General features: G+C 36.6%; 1 protein-coding gene across 1 annotated transcript in view; it reads right to left on the bottom strand.

Annotated features, from left to right (window-relative positions):
• Positions 1–4,209: 4,209 nt before the first annotated feature.
• The window catches only part of LOC105204975 (suppressor of lurcher protein 1), a 486,519-nt gene continuing 468,166 nt past the window's right edge, over positions 4,210–22,562 (bottom strand). The window contains exons 11-13 of the mRNA XM_026137763.2: positions 19,839–20,046; positions 11,775–12,022; positions 4,210–8,501 (exon numbers count right to left, since the gene is read on the bottom strand). Of these exons, the coding sequence (XP_025993548.2) occupies positions 8,413–8,501; positions 11,775–12,022; positions 19,839–20,046 (545 nt within the window). The 3' untranslated portion in view covers positions 4,210–8,412. The remainder of the gene's footprint in view (positions 8,502–11,774; positions 12,023–19,838; positions 20,047–22,562) is intronic.

The raw sequence follows: 22,562 nt of genomic DNA, 5'->3' as shown, positions 1-22,562 counted from the left end.
TCCAAGTTGTGACCACAATGCTCGACTTCTAAGATTGCTGCGAACTGGATCCCTCGTGATGACCTATAAACACTTTATACTAATATATGTACATAACTGATAGATTAGGTGAATATATATTATCGAAAAGATAAACTTTGCATAATTAAACCATATTATTTGTATAAATATATATAAAATTATAGTTTTTTTACTAATTTTCATAAATGCAGAATGGTATCTGGAATAACTTTTCTGTTGGCAACAAGTTCTGCCAGTTAAGTGTTGAACCTAACCATTTAGTAAAAATTTATAAGTAATTTTCTAGTGTACTATATCTAGAACCGTGCTTGGTGACCATCACTATATCCAACTGTCACGGGTCCATCCTCTTATTGCAAGCAGGCCTGTTTACGGGTCCGAGCCAGGAATTTGTTGGCGACTACTAAACGGGTGCCAGTACAAAGTTGGTTCAAAGATCCCACAGCTATACGCAAAACAGTAAGTTATTCGTTATCCTCTCCGTTCTTTTCCCCTTTTTCTTTCTTTAATTTTAATTTATAATCAATCTCAAGTGAGAAAATCACGTCATAACCCGATTGAACAACGCACGAAGCGTTCCCGTCCGGAACAACTCACCAGGGCGCGATACTTCCTCGACCGGACCTATGAGAAATTCCTTTAACCAATAAATCAAAGCGCTCAGGAACCTGAACAAGTTCCGCAACGTTTTCTGTCTCCGTCACCTCCCCTTCTCGAACAACCTAAATCACCTTACAAACACTAACCCCCTTCACCTACCCTCTTAATTTCTTTAACACTTACATACAGAATTGCCACTGATACTCCTCTCTCCTCGCTCCCCAGTTCCTCATATCTCGAACGAAGTTATCTGTCTCTACTCTCCTTTCCCCTCTCCCACTCTCAGTATAGTAATATTAGAAGAAATCTCGTACAAACCTCCCTCTCCTCGATTTTACTTCACTCCCGGTTCTCACCAGACGTTGGAGTCTATAGTTACATCGTACCCTGTCGCTCCATCTCCTCTCCCCGAAAGCACGCATGCCCTCGGCCCTTACAATTTTGTTTTTAAAGAGCTTTGCTCCGTTCTTCCGAAGCTCCCTCCTGAAGCCACGATTCCCGTCTCTCTCCCCTCCACCTATTCTAATTTTTACCTCGTCACGAAGAACGCCTTTTTAAATCTTTTTCCCCCAAGCTCCGCTGTCATCGATGAGATGTTAGAGTAACAGACTTTTCTTGATATATTGCTCTCCTGTTAACCCACACACACGCACGCACGCACATATATATATTAAAAATGAAGTGTATTTCAATCGAATAATATAATAAGATATTGTATTCTAAGGAATTGATATAATAAGAAATTTCTATTTTTGTTATTATAAACATAATGCTTGCTACACAACGTAATAATTATATTAAACGATATAATTATAGGATTAAACAAATGTAATTATCAATTTTCTAATCTTTCTTTGGTGTGTTAAAATAAAATTAATGTTTATTCAATAGCCACCTTATTTATTTATCGACCTTCTCTCGCTCTAAACAAAAAGATCGCACTTTGTCCTATCCCGAGCTAAAACAATTAAATTCGTTGGCTCAAAAAGGGACTGACTAACGCGTGAAATAAGATATCGATCATAGGGTCTCCCCGATATATTTATCCATATCTGAATTCTTTACGAATTGGTTCGTGCCCTCCTTAACACGTGTGTACGAGTTAAGTTTGTTTGTTACGTTCCTTCTTGCTTACCCCCCCCCCCTTTCCTTTATCGTCACGATAAACCCATTTCACTAGGCTGGACGTAACGTCTTAATCTCCGTCAAATTTCATCAGTAATTGTACGTGGATGAAATGTATTAAAATCTACGTGGAAGTGTCCACGTAGAATTCATGTGGATATCAAGTCGATGAAGTCCTATCTACGAATTTTACATAATACACGTGGAACAAAAACGTGAAATCCACGTACTTGTTCTCATCGGGAGTACGTCTGTAGATATCGTGGAAAGTCGCAAACCCATGTGAAACAGTACATCTGTAGACCTTGTTTCGTTCTCGAAGCAGGAGGGATGGAAGGTGGGATAAACCTCACTCCATGCATTTACTTTTTACGCGAAGCGACATCTTTTTATCCTCACTCTTGCGGTGTTAAACGACGTGAGAGTATCTTTCATATTATTCTATTTTTTTCGAAAATTATTGATTCTATCAAAAAAATTATAATACGTCAATGATATATTATTTCAAGAGCTACAATTTTTATTTGAAACATTTTTTTGTTAAATTAATATTTATTAATATAATATTACAAAAACCGATATTTTTTGTGCTTTTTTTAAATTTTTGACCTTGAAGATGGCTTTGTCGGTGATTTTTTATTATCATATTCATAATCAGCAAACCAAAATACAGTACCATACTAATTGACAACCAAATTGGAGGATTCACCTTTTCGGAACTATATCCGAAATTAATAAAATTTTATTCAATGATGCATTGTAAGATATCGGAGCATTGTTTAGCAGATACTTTAATAGCTATGAAACACTATGTTTTCTCAACGGATTTTAATAACATTGTTTATAGATATAACTTGATATGAACTTTTATTGAGTAAAGTGAGAAAGTGCATTTTTTTCAAATATATTCTTTTTATAATTGGCGGAATTTAAAGATTTCATACATTTTTTGAAAAAAAATACATTTTAGTTGGATTTAATTTAAAATATTTATTTTTAAGGAAATACCACTTGAGTCAGGAATAGGAAGATTTTTCAATGAGGATACAAAGATAGTTTCACTTAGGTTTTGTAAAAAAAATAAAGATTTAAAGGGTATACCACACACTTGGTAAAACATTTCCCGACAGCCAATGCATTTACGGTTAGCTAAAGTTGTGAAAACTACTTGATCGACCTTGGATATCAACTTCGTATCTTTTTGTTATCTTCTGTGTGCAATATCGTTTGTTAATAACCCGGTCATAATAGATGAGAAATTTATAATCGCAATGTTCTTTAAAATATTGAATGCATTTGATGCATATATTAATGCACAGAATACAACAGTTTATTTATTCAATTTTAATGAAAACTATTAGTACAAACTAAATTCCGTTTTATTTATAATTAATTGTGACTAATTTAATATTATAGCAATTATATACTTTATTAATATAAATAATTAATTGTGATTATAAATACGGTTAATTTTATATAATCAACAATTTCAACTGCGCGATGTTAAAAAGATGCTTATTAAAAATTCATCATCTAAATATACGAAAAGAATGGTTTTGCTAAAGTATTTAAAAATTTAAATCCAAATTTGAAAATTATATAGATGTGAAAATTTTGTTGCACCATCAAAATAATTATGTAGGACAGTTAACCTGGTTACTAAAATGTTAACTATTTTGTAGCATTATTTATCGTGCTTGAGTGTTCTACATAATTATTTTCAAATCTCTGTATTTAAATTTTTTAGTACTTTAAAAAACTGTTTTTTTTTTACATAATTGTTATTAGCAATTACCAATAGTCAAGTAATGTTTTCCATGGTATGATGATAAGAACTGAGTAAATACTTAATTTTTTTTTTTTTAATGACACATAATTTTTTCTCTCTGTTCGTGAGAGACTGATTATATATTTGATTGTATTGTGTTTGCAATTGTAAGCAGATTTTGTTAAGACAAATAGAGTTCGTGATAGTATCTGCCCCGGTTCCAAAACACCGAGGATAATTATCTCAAACAATTATGCTGAGATGTTAATGCGTCGTAAGAGGGTTTCTCATTTCGTAGCTTCTTAAGCGACAAAGCGGCCTCCTCGGCGCGCTTAACGATCTTGTAGAGTTACGGCAAAGTTTAACCGCCTCTTCAGCATTATAGGTTGTTTCCCGGTTGGAGAACTCGGGTGGATAGGAGAAACTTTATTGATTGCGAATCGATGCCCAAGTTTTCCCTAAACCTGGAACAAGATGACATCAAATTGCGTTTACGAATATCGTTCGATCGCGATCGATCGCTCGTGGTTTTGTATCAAGGCGCGACGACTTTGATACGAAAAATTATAAAATTCATTTCAAATTCAAGTCGATTTACAATAATCTTTTTGTGCATCTACAACATACCACGATATATCGAAAGATAGGGGTGCGAGAAGAAGAGAGAGATGGTGTTAAAATAAACAGAACAATCATAGAATTGACGTATGGATTCATACGTGAAGGTTTATTTAGAGGACAGTAACGATGATTGCATTACACTCTCATAACTTATGCGTGAGACGATCGGGCAAGAGCCTCAAAACAGAATAAGAAAATACATCCGCTGCTTTCAGCGGATACCGAAGTCGGTGCTCCGATCAACGGCCGGGCCTTTGTTCCGGAGCACGACTGCGATGCTTTCGGATAGTTTTAACCGCAGGACAAAGTTTGGAGCGCCCCAGGCGCAACTCGGATAACTCGACTCGTAGGTCCCAGTAATAGGCGGTACGAAAGGATAAAAGTTACGTTTCTAGGACTCAGGAACGCATGCCGTTATAAGGCCGCCCCTGAACTTCTCGCCTGATTACAGGGCGTTCCAGTAGTACATCGCTATTGGATTTTTGATCCGACTTGCTCATCGGTTTTTCTTTAGGCGTAAATACAAAAAATTAGCGATGGAAGAGATACACGATACTGTCCATAGGTTCGTGAACATATATATAATATATGTATATAACGATAATATAATATATATTTGTATAACGATACTTCAACAAAGAATTTTCAACTTTAAATACTTTTCAGAAGGCTGCACTGCACGTAAAGTTTCTCTCTTATCTTTGTGACACATTTAACGTTGAAGTAGCAACATATATTCCTTTCGTTTCTTTTATCGTTTGAATTTACCACGTTTCCAAACTCATGGACAGTGGCATATCTTACAAAAAAGTTGTCACAAATTCGTCATTGAATTTATACGTGAGTGTGTTGTAATAAATTAATTCTCAATCAATCAATTGATTGCAAGCATCAGTTTTATGAGATTAATGCTAATTTATATATATATCATAAAATTAATTACATAATTAATTAATTAATTTATACGTATGCGCTACAATAAATTAACTCAATTGATTGTAGGTATCGACTGTGAAATAAATACCATTGTTTCGACGACGCATCGGGATGGATTGGTAACAGAGAGGGTTTATACTTTCCCCGACTGTCAAAGCTGTGACCTATCGCTTCTCATGTTGGCTCTCTCGATTCGTGAATCACTAGTACGGTTTAAGACAGTGTGGCTATGTATAGTGACAGCGTTTGAAACGGGTCGAATGTAACAATATTTACATGGTGATAGTTACATGTAAGCAATTAATAGTGCCAATTAAATATTCAATTTGCTAATAGTGTTATCTCTCCTCTTTACCCTTTCTCTTATTCTCCGTTAACGTAGAAACAACGGAAAACGAAAATGATTCTCCGATCACACATCACACACGCAGTTACCTCTTGCATCTCGCACGCGACACGCAAACGTACATACACGTCACACCGTGTGAGCATATTTTCCTTGCAAAAATTAATCGGAAACTTTTATCGGAAGAATTTTTACTAACACATATTATAAACCTATTTAAAATTATAAAAAATATTATAAATCTATTTAAAAAGTACTTGACGTACGATAGAGTCTAACGTACACAATGACAGTATTGCTACCTAGTTATGTATCTATAGATACACAATTTGATATCGAGTTCATAGAAGTCCATTCTCATTCCTCACACTTGTGTTATCTTCCATGCTGATTTTCCACACGTTCCACACGTTCCGCGAGATCATGTTCGCTCGGCATCGAGCTCACGCTTTTCGACATGATTTTGTGTAAATACAGTCGGGTATACCGCGACTCACGCTCGACGTGCGGAGACTTGTTAGAATACGACACTATCTGGTTGTCATAATCGCTGTAGTAAGCTCGAGGAAATACATCGGGCCTATAATTTCACTAACTTGTTCTTTTAGAAATCATTTTTTTGAGAAAGTGGAGGAGTTTTACGTTATATTGACGCAGCGCGAGTGCATTTCAGCCGAATTTACAATGAGCCGAGTTCTCTTCTCTTGTTTCTCAAGTTGTACGGCCGTTATATAAATTATTCTATAACAGACTGCACTCTTTGACGGGCACCACATTTACTCGTATTTCTATGACGTAGCAGTATCAATATTAACAATCTTCAATTCACGAACATATTACGCTTGGTGCGAAAACGCACGAAATTTACTTTGAAGCAAATTGGTATTTGTTTTGTTAACCCTTTGAGAACTTGGCGGTGCATAATATACTTTTCAGTAGCATATGTACTCTTACTCGTGTAATTTTGCACGGAAAGAGCTACATCGAGTTATAAGTATTTCAAATAAAATTTTCTTTAATAGATGAAGATTTCATTCATAAATTAATTGCTAACTTAAAATGATATTAAAGAAATAGACAAGTTCCAATAGATACCCATACAATATAACATTTCAGCAATATTGCAGCATGTTCTGTAATGTACGAGAGAAAGAATGCTTATTATTTTTTTTTACTCAATGAAAAATTGTTTCCTAATTTCTAATTACTTAAAAACTCTGTTTTATCGAGAAAAATGGTAATAACTTCGTATGCATGTCTTAGAAAAATTATACTGTAAAACACTCAATTTTAATAACTAATTAATGTAAAAATTAATGTTTTGGACAGAAAATTAGACAAAAATATTTTTTAATATATATAATTCTTGCTCATGTAGTTGTGTATCGATTTAATAAAAAAAAAAAAAAAAAATTAGTATGACTAATGCGATTTTTACTGAATGCGATGATAAAATATTGTTTGAAAGAAATTAGTAGTTACTAATGCATCCGTGACATCCAATTGTGTAATATTGATGCAGTCCACAAACTCAAAAAATGTTTCCAAAATATCCCTCTTTAATCATCACTAGCCCGTAAATTCGGTCGATCACGTATTGCTCATTATTGAAACATTCATCGCCGAAATCGCTCAATCGAACGCGCATTTTTAAGAATTGCAATCGCTCTCATATATTCCATTAAATGTGTCAATTACGTATTCTCACTGGGTTCGAAATCCGAAATTTCGAATTATTACACAATTTTCCTGTTAGTCTAAAACGCTCGCTCGTTGAAACAGGACTTTTGACGATAAATACTTAACTATACGCTTCCTAAGTTCTCATGATGCAATCGGCGATTAACAGTATCTCCAGGACCTAATTATCAATTACAAATGTTCGCTATCGCGAATGATCAGACTTGATTTTGTTTCTATTAAACTAAGAAAGAACGGGAACATCACAGTCGTATAGAGGATGTAGAGTAAAGGTCCGTCCGTAGCGTATTTGTGAAGGCGAATTTTTCCTACGGTATGTATGACTTTCGATATACGGACAGACAATTACGATGACTTAAGAGATTCGTTCCCCGCGAGAGGAGAAAAACATTGTCGATTGAACGAGTAAAATCAGATTTAAATGATCGCATAATAAATGATTTTCTCTAAAGCAGGATCCAAATAAAATTCGCACGAGCGCGAACGAACGCGAACGAATAACTTGCTTCGATAAGGATAAAGGCGTCGCGAGTTGTTCATTCATGTTTATTCGCGCACGTTCGCTTGGTCTGGACCTGGTCTGGCAGTGCACGCGCCCTTAACTTAACAATTTTCTCGGTATTGAAAGAAACATTGAGAGTTAAAGTTTTTCGCAGCTGCGAGCGCCATTCAAGTTTTAAATCGTGATTAAAGTTAAATTGTAAACGATAAACAGAGATCGCGTGCATTTGCTAGAATCGAAACAGCGGCAACGGGTCGTAATGTTTTTCCTTTGCGCAGCTTGTCATCGCGAAAAAGATTTACTTATACTTCACCGAAAGTAAGAATCCTTCTCGGAAGAGTTACTTGCCGACTGCAAACTTACCCTCGTAGGCCACTAGCGGCAATTTAGCCACGCAGCCAATTAATCCCACTTCTCTTGTTTACGGTAACGGAGCTGCGACGAGTTCTCGACGAATGACACCGTCCGCACGGTCGTTTCTCTTGCGCGCTGTTTAGACGTAAAAGTATTTTACCACCGATGCTTTCTCCTCGAAATGGTCGACGTGACGCGGACGAATGGGATAGAATGAGAAAGGATGCGTGGACACATTTAAGACTTTGCGTCCCGGGTCGGATAATAGACTTCAGTAACAGACTCCCTCCCGACGAATTTGTCAACGAGGTCGTCACTTTCTTCGATGAGCTGAGCTATTGGTGACTCTGGATGGCTCTCAGATGGATCTTAAAGTTGCGGTTCGTTGTAAATTGAGCCAAGACTTGTCCACGTGGCCGCCGTGTGGCCTGCCTTTTCTTAATGCGAGCCTCTACCACCAACGAAGAGACAGTTCGTGAACAGCAGCAGCAGTAGCAGCAGCAACGGCAGGGGCGAAGGCGCGATACCTTTAATGAAAAGAAAGAACAATTTCATGGTTACTTAGACTCCAGTTCTCGATAATGCAACTCCTCGATCAACTTTTCTTCCTTTTTTTTTTCCTTTATTCGCAGTTGACCCCGTGGGGTGAGTCGCGTGGTGCTATCGATCCACGTCTAGCCTGCATATGGAACCACGCGCGTGATAACTCATGTTAACGATGGCATAAATAGTAATATACATATCGCACATTTTGTCCCTGTTTACTCTTCGTAGACTTTTTTTTTATTGTCGCGTATACGTGAAGCGGAAAAAAGTATAGCGCGGGGGGCGCGTTGTGACATAATAAAAACGCGATAACGTTTTTGCACAACAATTGTACACGTTACGGCGATCTTTATGGCCAATATGACAAAATGTGCAAATTTTTTTCCAGTAATCTTATAAATAAAAAAATTTGTTAAATTCTGTAACTCGATTGTTATATGTAAAGCGATGTGTGATTAAACATGTTTTTTTTTCTTTTATATTCAGAGAAAAAATCGTAAATGTAAACTATAAACGTGAACGAATAGCACCTTAGCTTATGTACTGCAAATAAATTATAGTAAAAACAACAACGAATTATATGAATTAAGAAAATACAACAATATTAATCATTTGTAGTAAAATTATTAAATAAATTATAGAAAACTAGAAATGTGATGGAAATATTGAACTGAGATTCGAATTCGGGATCTCTCGTTCTTATTCTTAGCATTCAAGGCTCTATCCTACTGCTCCACTGTTATCATAGTTATTTCGGTCGTATATTTAACTATCGACCGTACGTAAACTGAAAGTACATAATTATTATAACTTATTTGTATTAAAGTCTATGTAATTATGTAATTATAGTTGAGATGCTGTTTCATTATAAATTAACAAATTGCTGTGTTGATACAAACTATTTTACAGTTATTGCAATTAAAACTTTAGAGTCAATGAGCATAAACACTAGTTTATTGACTTATGTACATTAATCCTACTTATAAAACTTGTGTAGTCGTCACTTTTATAACTATCACCATTACGAATTTTTTCGAGTGCAGGAGGCGAGTTTCCAAGCTTTCTCCCATTGTTCGTTCTCCCTTTCAAATTCATATTTATCAAATTCGATGACAGCGGCCGTTCCCTCACAAACTGATAACGAATCTTATTACGCTGGTTTGTTCATTATGCAATCTCACGTTAGTGTCTACGGACAAATATTGCAAAGTCGACGATACAATCTAGAATATTGAAACCGCTGCTACACAATCTCCTGCCGTCCGGACGGGGAAAGTGGAACGCGCGACATTATCGTTGATTGCGTATAAATACGCGTCACATCTGGCCGAGTCCTATTTGCAATTTGTTTCGCGACAATGGCGGGCAATTTTAGTTGACCGCGTATACCGGAACCGCTGTGACGAAACTAATATTCATATTATTTGGCTTCATCAGACTGGAATCAATTTCTCAAACACTGGGTAATATGAGAAATTTAATCTTGCATATAATTATAAATATTATTCGCGGCACAATAGCGTTGAGATAAAAAGCAAGCCAAATCTCAGCTTATTATCTAGAATTCTATGGATTGGATCCAGGATCACACGATTCAGAAGAGACTTTTTTCTTTTTTAGAGACGGTGCATTGGGGAGATAACACACGGTTCCGAAGAAGAATTATTAGCGGAATCGATTAATAACGTTCGATTGATCGGATCAGTGGAGAATGACGCGGCATGTATCACACGATTCATTTCGATCGTACAATCCCGTTGAGTTTGCACATTTTTCCGTTCTGCAATTGTTACCGCTCTAGAACGGCATTTAAACGGCGACCGAATGCCCGAAGATGTATTTCGAGCTATTAAGCCCAGCGGCACCGGGGCTACTCCAGCCATTGGGCGTGCAACAATGCTCCAAGTTGTAACAAAAGTTTCACGAATCCGAGGTATTCGACCCCGTTTGCCAGCGCGAAACGAGTGAATAACGGGCTTCTCTCCGCGCAATTCGATTTGACGGAACGGGCTAAAGTACACCGCCTTAATTCATTCTGCCTGCGCTACCTTTTCCAGGCCGCTTCTATCCATTTACGTTGCCGCGCGCGTGACTTTTCGCCTCCTCGGAAGAACGAGAATGCGAATGAACGGATCTCCGTACAATTCAGAATAGATCCCTTCTACGGGGTTTTTACCTACCTCTCTTGTCGGGCTTTCCTTTATGTTACAAAAGACTCAATTATTTTCCAGAATATCCGTTCGTGTGTTTTACAACGTGTTCGTATATACGACAAGAAGGAAAAATCAAGAGAAATAACTCTCATAGAAATTGCCAACAAGACATTTAAATAGCCGGAAGATAATGACCATAATGTAGATGTAGTTGCCTACGAAACGTACAAGTCAGAACTGTTAAGAGGAAACGAGACTTCGTTCGGTTGAGTTTTCAGAGACCGTATTCAGTCTACGCAGAACTCGTCGCATTTCGAATATTTTATTAAGTCGAGAATTTAGTTAAATTCAAATATGTTGTACTTTTAACTGTAATATCGCAGACAAATTTTTCCTCTTTCAAAGATCTCTTTATCTCGAGAGCTTTAAAAGAGAAAAAGACTTTTTCTCTTGGGACTCTACACGTCGTATCTTTCAGAAAAAAATCTTTATTCATCTGCTATTTTAAGTATCTTCGCGCTTGATACTTTTACATCATTACTAAAATGAGTAAGGATATTTATATTATAACGGAAATATGTGAAACCACGATTTCTTTTGTAAATACGAGAAGTATAACAAGCACTTTGCTACGCATGATGTATCTATTACTGTAACTCTGCACACTATGCGGCTCACATTTTTCCAATATCCAACGTAAATAATTGTATCATCGAAAGCGAGCGAAATGTATAAACTTGGACTTTTTAAAAATTCGCATTGATATGAACTTACACGATGCAAAATAAATTCAATATTTTTGTTGGAATCGTATACTCCATTGCAATTTTTTAACGATATGTATTATATTTTCCATATTCCGTATTAATGAGTCGTGGATAATAAACAGCAGATTTCTTTGCTAAATGTAAATAATTTAATAGTATAGCGTATATAAAGTTTAATGGATGTACAAGAAGCATTTTTCCTTGTCAAGGGAAAAAAGTTATACTTTGTTACTCTCTTGAGTTACATAATGTTATGATTGTTAAAAAAAGATACCTGCGTAGGTATCGTAAAGCAACATCGTGATATAATTAATTAATTTCATGAAAGCCTCACCGTGCCGTGCCGATCCGTTGCTCGCAGGTATCTTCATCGTGTAATTTTCTTCCTCGTCTAGGAACACGTAACTGGCATTAAAGCCCGTGGCGTCGAGACGATCGTTACTCTTGAACGTAACGCGAAAGAACTTCCTGTCGCTGTAAACGTCGAATTCTTTCAGCTGACCACAGTGCCTCGGATACTTCCGGTCTCTGATCATGTAGTTGGAAAATTCAACGTAATCGCTAGCTGACACAGCTTCGCACCTGTGAAAAATGTCGCATTAATGATTGAACTTTTACTTTGCAAACGAGGGAAAACCGTCTTATCGAGGATTTATTTTGTCTAAAAAAAGTCGACGCAAAGCATTGTATATTACAATTAATACATTGCATTATTTAAGATATTCAAGATGTAATAAAGATGTGCGAATTATTCGAATTAAATCGAATTGAATCGGATAAGATTCAGATTTGAATCTTTATGATTCAAATCTGAATTATTCAAAAATTTTGAATCTAAAAAATTTAAATACAAATCATATTTATATTGACACTCTTATAAAATCATGTTTAAAATAATTTTAACGTAACTAATGTTATTTTTCTTTATCAATATAAAAATCTTTTAATATTATCTTTATTATATTGATATTCAACCTAATAATGGTCTTATTAATTAAATGTTATGTTATGTTTCAATGATTCGATTCGATTTAATTTGGCATCAAAAAATCTGACATCGCACATCTTTAATATACATATAACATTCATGTAATATATATTGATTGTAAATTTTGGTCGCTGTTAATACTGATTATAGAGATAATCTCAATAATAAAGATAAAAGAGAAAAGTGTAGAGAGAAATATTATTTTTGGTTAGAGAGGCATCATTTATTTTACAGCCTAAATATTGGAAATTAATTGAGTTTATTGTATACATTTATATTATTTTTGGTTAGAGAGGTATCACTTTGCAGCCTAAATATTTAAAATTAACCGACTTTATCGCTCACGTTTGTATTACGTTTATCGAAACAAATAAATGGTGAATTTTATGGCGTACACATTGTTTGTAATTACGTATATTTAATCAGATACGTTCTCTACCATTTGTATATAAATATATACACAAAGTCATTTTTCAGATATTTTAGTTCTTTTGAAAACATTTATGAAAGTAATAATAATAATAATAATATAACTTTATTTAATAATTGTAACATATGATATCATAAAATATTCATTTTTATTACGACAAAAGCTTTTTAGTTATGTTTTAACTTTATGTATTAAGTTACGAATTGGGTTTTTATTAAAATTAAATAAAACTGTAATAAAACGAAGACCAATTATTTTTCTCTTTTTTTCGCGCCTCTTCCTCTTTTAGTATGTATCAATTAAAATAAATGTTTCGATTCTCAATGGAATAGTTAAATTTTGGCTAGTTAAACGAGTCACTTAACTTTTCCTGCAATCTTTGATAGTCCAAAAACTTCGCTGGACATGCATTTCATTAAGAAGTAATTTATATCTATCACGTCCATTATCTTTTACCTGTCAACAAAATTTCCGTTTTTTTAGATTCATATAAAAATCAAAATTTTGGCGGAGTACATGTATGGAGTAATTGTATATACTTGAATATACGAAAACATCAACATTATAGATTATTAAGCATTTAAACTGGCACGCGATAAGCTATGTATTCGGCCTTTACGCGAGTCTACATTCTTCCTTCAAGATACGCCTTACGACCTATATATACAATACATTGATATATACGCCCGATGAAAAATGGAGTAGCAAAAAGCTTCAATATCTACCGCTGGATGGAATATCGATAAAATTCGGATGACTCTTCTTAACAGTCTTTCACGGCTATCTCACAGTAATAAATTGCGTTTATAATTCTCTCGGCAGCACTTCCATAAATAATCCAATCTCAGTCTATTATTTGCATCATTCTAACATAAGTGTTACTTAAGTATAACAGTTACAAGAGAAATATTGACAAAATTCGATCTTACATTTAACGATATTAATCTAACTTTCTTCAACAATATTAATAGGCTCAATAATACCTTAATTAGATGTCGCGCTACGGTTAAGGAGATATTTTGGTCTTGAATTGAAAAAGAAAGAATTAATATTTTCTACTTTCTTTTAAGAGCTTATAGTCTTGAGAATATCTCACAGAAACATTTCTTGGGAAAAATGAAAATTTAGACCAAGATACAGAACTAAATGAAGCAGTGCATAGGATCACTTGACCAACTTAAATAGTTGTAATGCTCGAGCTAAATTCTAAAACACACCATCGCGCTCGTTATTACTTCCGACTTTTTGAGAATATTCTAGAATATTCCTCTTCAATGAGGAGCAGAATTTCTTCTCTGAACGTTTCGTTTCGAACATTACAGTAAATGAAGCATACAAAGATGCGATGTATGTACAAAAGCAAAGGAGAAAAGACGTCAATATTTTGATAGTTAGCATCTTCTACGATGGATTTATGAATGTGCTCAAAATGAAACAGATGATGACATAACCGTTAGCAGCACAGTTATTCATTTGGCTGTTTCGTGAGATGAAACCCGTCTCAAATGCTTTGGATCATCACGTTTTCAAGAAAATGAAGATTGCCATTCGAAAGGACAGAACAGTACAAAACGAATTATTTGAAGAAGGTTTCCTGTATAACTCTAAAATAGCTGACTAATGGCACGTCTAAAAGTTTTCATCACATATTATCACGAAAACTGTTTCATAAAATCACGGTTGGAAAGTAACGCGTTACGTTGTTACCGTTTTCGTTACTTTTTTTCAATAATGGCCATTACTTTCCTCTGTCTGTGACGGTAACGGTAACGTTGTTACATTTTTAGTAATAAATTTAGCTGTTACTTTAGTTTTCTATTATCTTTGTATTTATTCAATAGATTGCGCGTTAATTATGTGATTAGATAGAAATATTTTGATACATTATCTTATATCTTGAACTAGTCTCCAACTGTAGATATTGATTAATTTACATTACATACATACTATAAAAATTTTCAGTGCAATGATTACTGGAATGCATTCTTAATAATGATATTAGTGTTTAAAAAATGTTTTTATCATTATCATCTAAATTGATAGAATCATATACAATTGTATTTTAATGTGTATATTTTTTGTTTTTCAGCAACTACATATACACATACATTTGTAACTTTTGGATGGAATTTCATGACTGTAAATTTCTACCATTTCTTCATTTGCATTTTTTGTTCATGTTATTGGATAATTGGAAAAAGATATTTATATATGTACATAAAATTTTTCCATTATCCAGTAACATAAAAATTCATGAACTATAAACGCGAATGGAGAAATGGGAGTGCAAAATACCGTGTAATTCCATCAAATAGTTATTAAAAAAGCCGATTTCGTCGAATTGATCAGATAATGTGAAACTGATCGGTCACAAATTTCCGATCAGAAATATATGGATCAAAATGTCACTGGATCGGATGCAGGTCTAACTTTGATGCTAAAAATTGGACTGTTCAATTAAAATAAAAATAAAATTAAAACATTTTTTAAAAATCTATTTGAAATATACTTTTTTATAAACATATTGATTTTTAATTTTATATCTGAATTTTTGGTTGTAAAAAATTCTCAAAAATACCTTGGAAAGTTATATTGTTATAGAGAAAGGAGGGGGTAATAAAATACCATTTTATTTTTTCACAACAATTTGGTAAATATTAACGCGATATCATTTTTATCAACGCCAGTTTATTAGTCATAGATTTATATCAATCTCTTTATGGATAAAAGTTCATTGGGTATACAAAACAAACGTAATTTACAATTTGTTGAAGAGGGAAAGAAGGATGAATTTGTGGAATAGCAGGGGATCGTGGAATACTAACAACTAATGTCATGAAAGGCGTTTTTATTTATAAAACAAAAACATAAATTAATGATCTCTCATAAATTTTACACACAAATAAGAGCCAAAAAGCAACGTTTTATACGCATTTCATAAAACATATTTTATTTAAAAAAATTTTTCTTTAATAACTTTTTGGTTTTGACAAAATTTTAAATTAAATTTAAAACTTTTTAAAATAATTTCTTTGCTTCTAATAATTATTATATGTCTACGATAAGGTTATAAAGGCGCAAGAGAAGTACACTTGACGGACTATCATATTCCACAACCACAGCCCATATATAATATAATTTTATTTACCGAATTCGTACACATACTACGACACACATTAACTTCATTTATATTATTTGACATTTACTACTAGGCCTTCAAGTTGGACTAAAATTAAGAAAAAAATATGATATAACATAAAATATAACATACTTTTTAAAATTACACAGAAAGTATGTATCTGTAAAAATTTCTGCTGAACTGAAATTCAGCTTTTATATAACATAGCAAACACTAATGATCGATAATTATATGCAATACAGTATCTAAATAGACTGTAACGAGGTAATTTTAACGTTTGCTCTTAGAATTCAACGTGAATTATACGAAATATGATATTCCGCCCCAGATATATATTCCTTGAATGCCGCCGTCCCTCTATATTTTATCATACAAAAATATTGAGTACCATAATAATAATATTCTATCACCATCTCATATAGTATAATTAAGGGCGGCCGAAGTAATATTACCTGGCAGATAAATAGAGACGATAAGTAAGATTTACGCGGCCATCTGGTTGTTGCGCGACGACACATTCGCGTCGAGACAAACAATATATCGTCGTGAAAAGAAATATTGATGTATGAGCGATGGAGCTATTATCGCGTGGAGTGGAAAATATATATCGCGAATAACGCGCGCGCGCGCGCGTGCACGCAAGGGGGAGAGAGAGAGAGAGAGAGAGAGAGAGAGAGAGAGAGAGAGAGAGAGAAGAGATAAAAAGAGGAAGAGCCCGCGCTAGTTGGCCCGATGACATAAGTGGCAATTCGGGTGATAGATCATCATTTTCCGGGCGCGCTTTCTTGAGCGCGAGCGTAACCCAAAGCGTCTCGAGAACTGTTTACCGGTGGTCAGATTTACGGCCGAGTATGCATCTTTTTCCGGTGCTTCTCGCCGCGTCTTGCCTCGCATCGCCGGGCAATGCCACATCGACGCTGGCTGGTGAAATGCATCTACGAGTAAAGCACCGAGGGCGCATTTCGTCCAATCGAACTCTCGTTTCGTTGCGCGGGGTCTGGCGATATTTACGATTACCGTTCTCCAAAGTAGCACCGGGGGCAAATCTTCCCACGAGCGACCGTTGCAACGGCGGCTGATACGACCGCGATAAATAGCGCGGCGAGACATCGTCGCACGGCCGACGTCTCGACTGAATTATCAATTTATAAAGCGAGTCGTGGCCATCGACCAACCGATCGGCCGGCCCAGAGCGACAACACACGGGGCCCGACCCAGCGCGAATTCCGCTCCGGTGAGTCCGGTGTGCTTCCTTCGTCGCGATGCACGCTGTGCCGTGGCGCCGTGTGCGACAAACGAGCGCACGCCGCCGTTGTTATAAAATTCGACAGAAATTGGCGAAACATGATTAATTAGCGGCTTCCGGTAATGAACGTAGCGTTACGTTGCCGCCGGAATATTGATGGTCCTGCGATTTAATACGACCCAATTAGGAGCAGCTATCGTATGACCCTCGGTATACCGATCCTCCTCCCACCGTTTCTCTCTCTCTCTTTCTCTCTTGTCGTCGCGTCGTTTCTCGGCCAGCACCCTTTCCGCACTGTTTCTCTTTATATCTTTCGCGCGCACGTAGCAGTTTACGGCTCTATCTCTTTCCGTATACCCGTCTACCTACGCTCCGATTTTCAATGCACGCTGATTTGCGTCACATCGTTATATTATTTTCCAAAAGTTATATACGAGGAAAAGAATCTGGTTGCATAAATTGGAAATCTGACAGATTCAACTAGAAAAATACAAATCAACACGTTTATTGTTAAATCTATGAAATGTAACATTTTACAGTTTTTCCGTGGAGGGAGAGGAATTTTATATATGCTTCTTAAAGCGTTAATATCATTATATTATTATATTCCGGCTTCTTATGATTGTGTTTCAAGTCTGACAAAATGCGGCGCGCAGTTCAGTTGGGAATTGTAAAAATTAAAATCAGCACCAAGGACCGCTGTGACTGACATAGGCTTTCTATTCTCGCCTTTCAATTTCGTCAGTCCGATATAACGTATTATTATATAACGTTTTATAAAACTATAAAAATCAGAAATGCAATTACGTGATCAAAATTTTGATTAGTAATTCTTGCCGCGCTGGGATGTACGACGCAGAAGTCAGAGAAAATAGAAGGAATAAAGATAGTTTGCTCACAACCACTGTGTTATGTGCCTTCATGCTATATAAGGCGATTTTTGGCGATCGTCTGGTATATGTACTAGGGTTATTATTGGTAGAGGTGGAGCTTATTTTGGTACCTTGAGAATGTTCTGGTATACTTTGGTATACCTTGGTACATATACCAGACGATCGCCAAAAATCGCCTATAGTATTGTGTTGTGATTTCAGTTCTTTATTGTTAATATTAACGAAAATATCGTGAGTTGAATTGATCTTTTCATGTACATACAAATATCGCGATCATGTATTATAATTTACGTAAAATGATTGCAGGAAATGTAACAGGCATAATAATTATTTTATATGGTATGTAAATGTAGAACGATAATAAAGGATGGAATACAAGCAAGATACAAGTGCACAGCTCTTGCATTCTTTATTTAATTTGATATCTTGTATATCCCACTTGTTTAGGATATACGGCATTTTCAGCGAACGGGATTTATGCCGTAATACAGACGCTGCGTGATTGGAAAACAGCACTTGCCCCTATGTTGAGAACACAATGTGCACATATCTGCATTCTGTTGATGTCTGTGCATATTAATTACTTCAATATTATATTATTATTACTTTGTATCTATATTTACTGTTCTTATTCTCTAATAAATTTTGTAAGCATATTTTGTAAATCATTATGTTATTTTATATTATATGTAAATGTTATTTGTGAATCATGATGCGTTGTATATCTTACACATGAGTAGTCGTAAATCTCACTACTTTTTTATACGATAAAAATGCAGGAGTTTTTTAAATTTTTCTTCTTCAAGTATAAGGAAAGAAATATATATTTCATATTAAAAATTTTTTTGATAATATTAAACAGTATGAAGTTTTCATTGGTATAATTTATTTTCCTTAAACATAGTAAATAATTTGATAAATTAAATTTGTGATGCGGCGCCGCGTATATACCGACTTTGTCCTATAACCAAAATATTTTTCTCAGTGTAGCACGTTATGTTCTTTTGTTGTATCGGATAATGGCTAATATGCTCGTTAATAATAACAGCGTGCGGCATGGTTGACACGTAATTGCCTCTGTTTCTCGAGTATCGGTCGCAGAACTTTCATCAGAGCTTCCTTCGTGTTTCAATAAGTAGCTGAGAACTTGTGATGCAGTTTGAGATAACGAGCCATCCCAACTCCCGCAAGGCTTCAGAATTGAGCTGTTATCGATTCGCTCCTTTGCGGAAAGATTCTAAATTTGTTTAAAGTCGCGTTATATCTGTCGAATCTTATTATTAGACATTTAGACGAGGTTCCTGATACAGTTAAATCTGATATTGTATATAACCATGCTGCCCGGTTCTCCCGACATTAGGGAAACCCTGGGCAATCGATTCAATTCATTATTGAAATATCTGAAGTGTAAACGTTCCATTATTTTGTTAACCGTGATTTTCGCCGCTGGTACGATTGTTATTACCTCCTTTTATCTTCTTTTACCATGCAAATAACGTATTATTATTTGCGTTAATTAATTTTCATTTCTCATTATTATATTTCTATACGCTTATCGTTAGTGACATTGATCGCCGGCAACGAAAATACTCAACGCAATTTTGATGCCGTTATTTATTTGGCCAGTCTACCTTGCTACATCGCATTTTCGTGATCTCTCGAAAAAGCAACGCGAAAGTATTTGCTTGTTCATTGAACTTACGGCAACACTCCCTCGACGTCGAAGAAGTGGAAATGAAGGTGAACCCGCTCGTTAGATTGACCATAGAAGAAGTAGTAGCATTCCGTGCTACGAGGGTACAGTCCGGGGTAATTTGGCGACGCGAACGTACCGTTCCGGGTCTCGTTGCTGTTGAAAACAAAGGCACACGGATACTGCCCTTCCTGCCGACCTGTCGTTATACCGAAGTCTGAAACAGCAAAAGCGTATTCGTAAGTGCGCTGAAACTTGAACGGGTCGATATTCATGCGAGTGGCAGAATGACTCGAAGGTATCCCCTCCTTTTTCTCGTATTTTGACGATTTCTTCCTTCTACTATTCTTTGATCGCTCGAACGTTATAAGATTATCACCGTGTTTATCAGAGAGGAAGAAAAAGGGAGAGAGAGAGAAAGAGAGAGAGAGAGAGAAAAAAATAGATTCAATTTATGGTACTCCAACAGCGCGAAGAAGGCCATGAATTTCTCATTGTTTTTTCGTCATCACAATTTATTATCCGCGCACACTTCATTATTACAGGGGCGTTTATAATCCCCTGAGCGGCTTAATAAATATTGACATGTACTAATGGCTGGCTGCGCAACGTAATACAAATCATTGGCGGTACAATCGTGACATTGTAATACGCCCGAGAAATATGAATAATATCGAAGTAATTACTAATGTATTATTAATCGACAGTTTCAATGTAGACAGCGTCGAAATCGAATATTAAAGCGCGAGTTCGGTTCGCTCGTGCGTGTAAAGCCTCTCCCCCTCCCCCCCCTCTTACTCCCGTCATACCCCACGAACTACCTCGGTGTAAAGCCTGTGGTGCTGATGGCTGTTCCCATGCTAGATTGCTTGCAAGGCGGTTTGGCGGTTGACAATGGTGTCTGAAAATACGGTGGTCCGTGTATGTACGTGCTACCATGCGCGCTGGCTTGATGGTGGTCAGATCCGATCGTGTACTCGCCACGTAATATACCATCTGTCGCAAATACGGGAGTATCGACCGGCGATTTTTATTCCCAACTCATTTTTCGTTCGGCAGAACAGAATCGATTTTCCTCAGTTTTATGCAGTTCGTCGTAGCGGAAAAAAAAAAATTGTGCGCCGTGCGCGCGAGTGCGTAACTTGATTTTTCAAAATCTGTCAAATTGCGTAAAGAATCGAGCTTATGCTTTCAATCGATCTGGATTTTGCCGGACAAGAATTGGCAGACACCAGGATCAATCAATTGCCTTATTCGAGCGAGAAATAGCTACGTGAGCTATCCAATATAACGTCCGACACACGGACTGCCGTACTCTACTGTACTGAATTGCATTTAATTCCACTTTTTTTTCCGCCACAAAAAATTATTTCACCTTATACTCTTTTTTTTTTTTTCATTCGCGTCAATACTGTTCAATGTAGTGAAGTGTAGAATTTGTTCAGGGCTGATCCCTCGCCATTCCCCGCGACGAGCAAATCGAGTGGGGTACCTCGGACCGGCGCGCGGCGCGGCGGGACGTAAAATAATTGAATAACTCCTTGCAAACATTCCGAGCGTCCGTCGTCGTTGGCGCGACTTGGAGGCACCTCTTTCTTCCCCGATCCTCTCGGCCGATTAAAATTTCTCGACAGAAGCGGCCGAAACCTCATTACGGACGACTCAATTAACTTCGATCGCGACGGACGCCCCAGAGCGACGGCTGCTATGGTGAGCGAATGGTTTAGGAAAGATCGGCGTTTCCTTCCGCCGGGAAACTTCTCGGAAAGTGATTTCCATCCTTCGCCGCATTCTACCGTTGAAAAATATCCGTTTCAACGACATCGCCGTCGGCGAGTCGCCTCATCGAGTCACACGCAGGATGTTTACGGCGGCGGACGGGCGGACGGGCGGACGGAAGACAGAGAGAGAGAGAGAAGAGTATGTTAATTACGGGATTGGCCCCGTTGTCACACAGGCCCCGTTTCAAACGACTCGCGGTGGTTGCAGTTACTGCGGAACTCCTCTCGTGAGTTCCTAAAGTGCGGTACACCGCGCTGTACGAGAGCACGGGCCAAGTTTCCTCCGGGCTGTAAACATCAAGTAATAAGCTTTCGCGAGACTTTTGCGCTTAGTTAGCCGCATTTGTTATGGTCACCGTGTACGCGGTCTGTCTGCTCCCTCGCTCTCTTGCGGCCAGTTTGGAGGAGAAGGAGAAGGAGGAGGAGGAGGAGGACGACGAGGAGGAAGATGAAGAGTATAATAGGTCGGCCTCCGGGGAAAAAAAGTGTGAAATGTTTGAAAAGCTTTGCCAGAACGCTACTGCCGGTAGCTGAAAGGTCAGCTCGGCAACCATTTCGCCTACTTGTTACCTTTCCCTTTTAAGCACCACGCGATCATATTGTCCCTTTCATTGTCGCCAGCGTTGCTAGCTCATGCAAAATCTGACTGCGAGATCCGCCGTCTTCTTCATATTCATAAGAAGTAATATTAAAATTCACATACAGTCCTAACTCAGAAATTGCGAATAATGCATAGAAATTGGGGACTTAAATTGGGATTTGAATAAAGTCCGAATAGAATTTAAGTAGACGATTTTGGAAAAAAAAGCCAACCTATAAATTTATCTTTTCTGAATACCTCCTACCGCTCAAGTTAATTCTCGGAATAAAAATGCCCGAAGAGATGGCAGAATTGTGCTCACATACCGCGCTTGTACCTGTAATTTTTCAAAACCGCATAGAACAAATGTAA

This window comes from Solenopsis invicta, chromosome 16 (assembly GCF_016802725.1).
Source record: "Solenopsis invicta isolate M01_SB chromosome 16, UNIL_Sinv_3.0, whole genome shotgun sequence".
Classification (NCBI taxonomy): Eukaryota; Metazoa; Arthropoda; class Insecta; order Hymenoptera; family Formicidae; genus Solenopsis; species Solenopsis invicta.
Note: the sequence above shows the minus strand (reverse complement) of the source record. Positions and strands in the feature narration are given on the sequence as shown.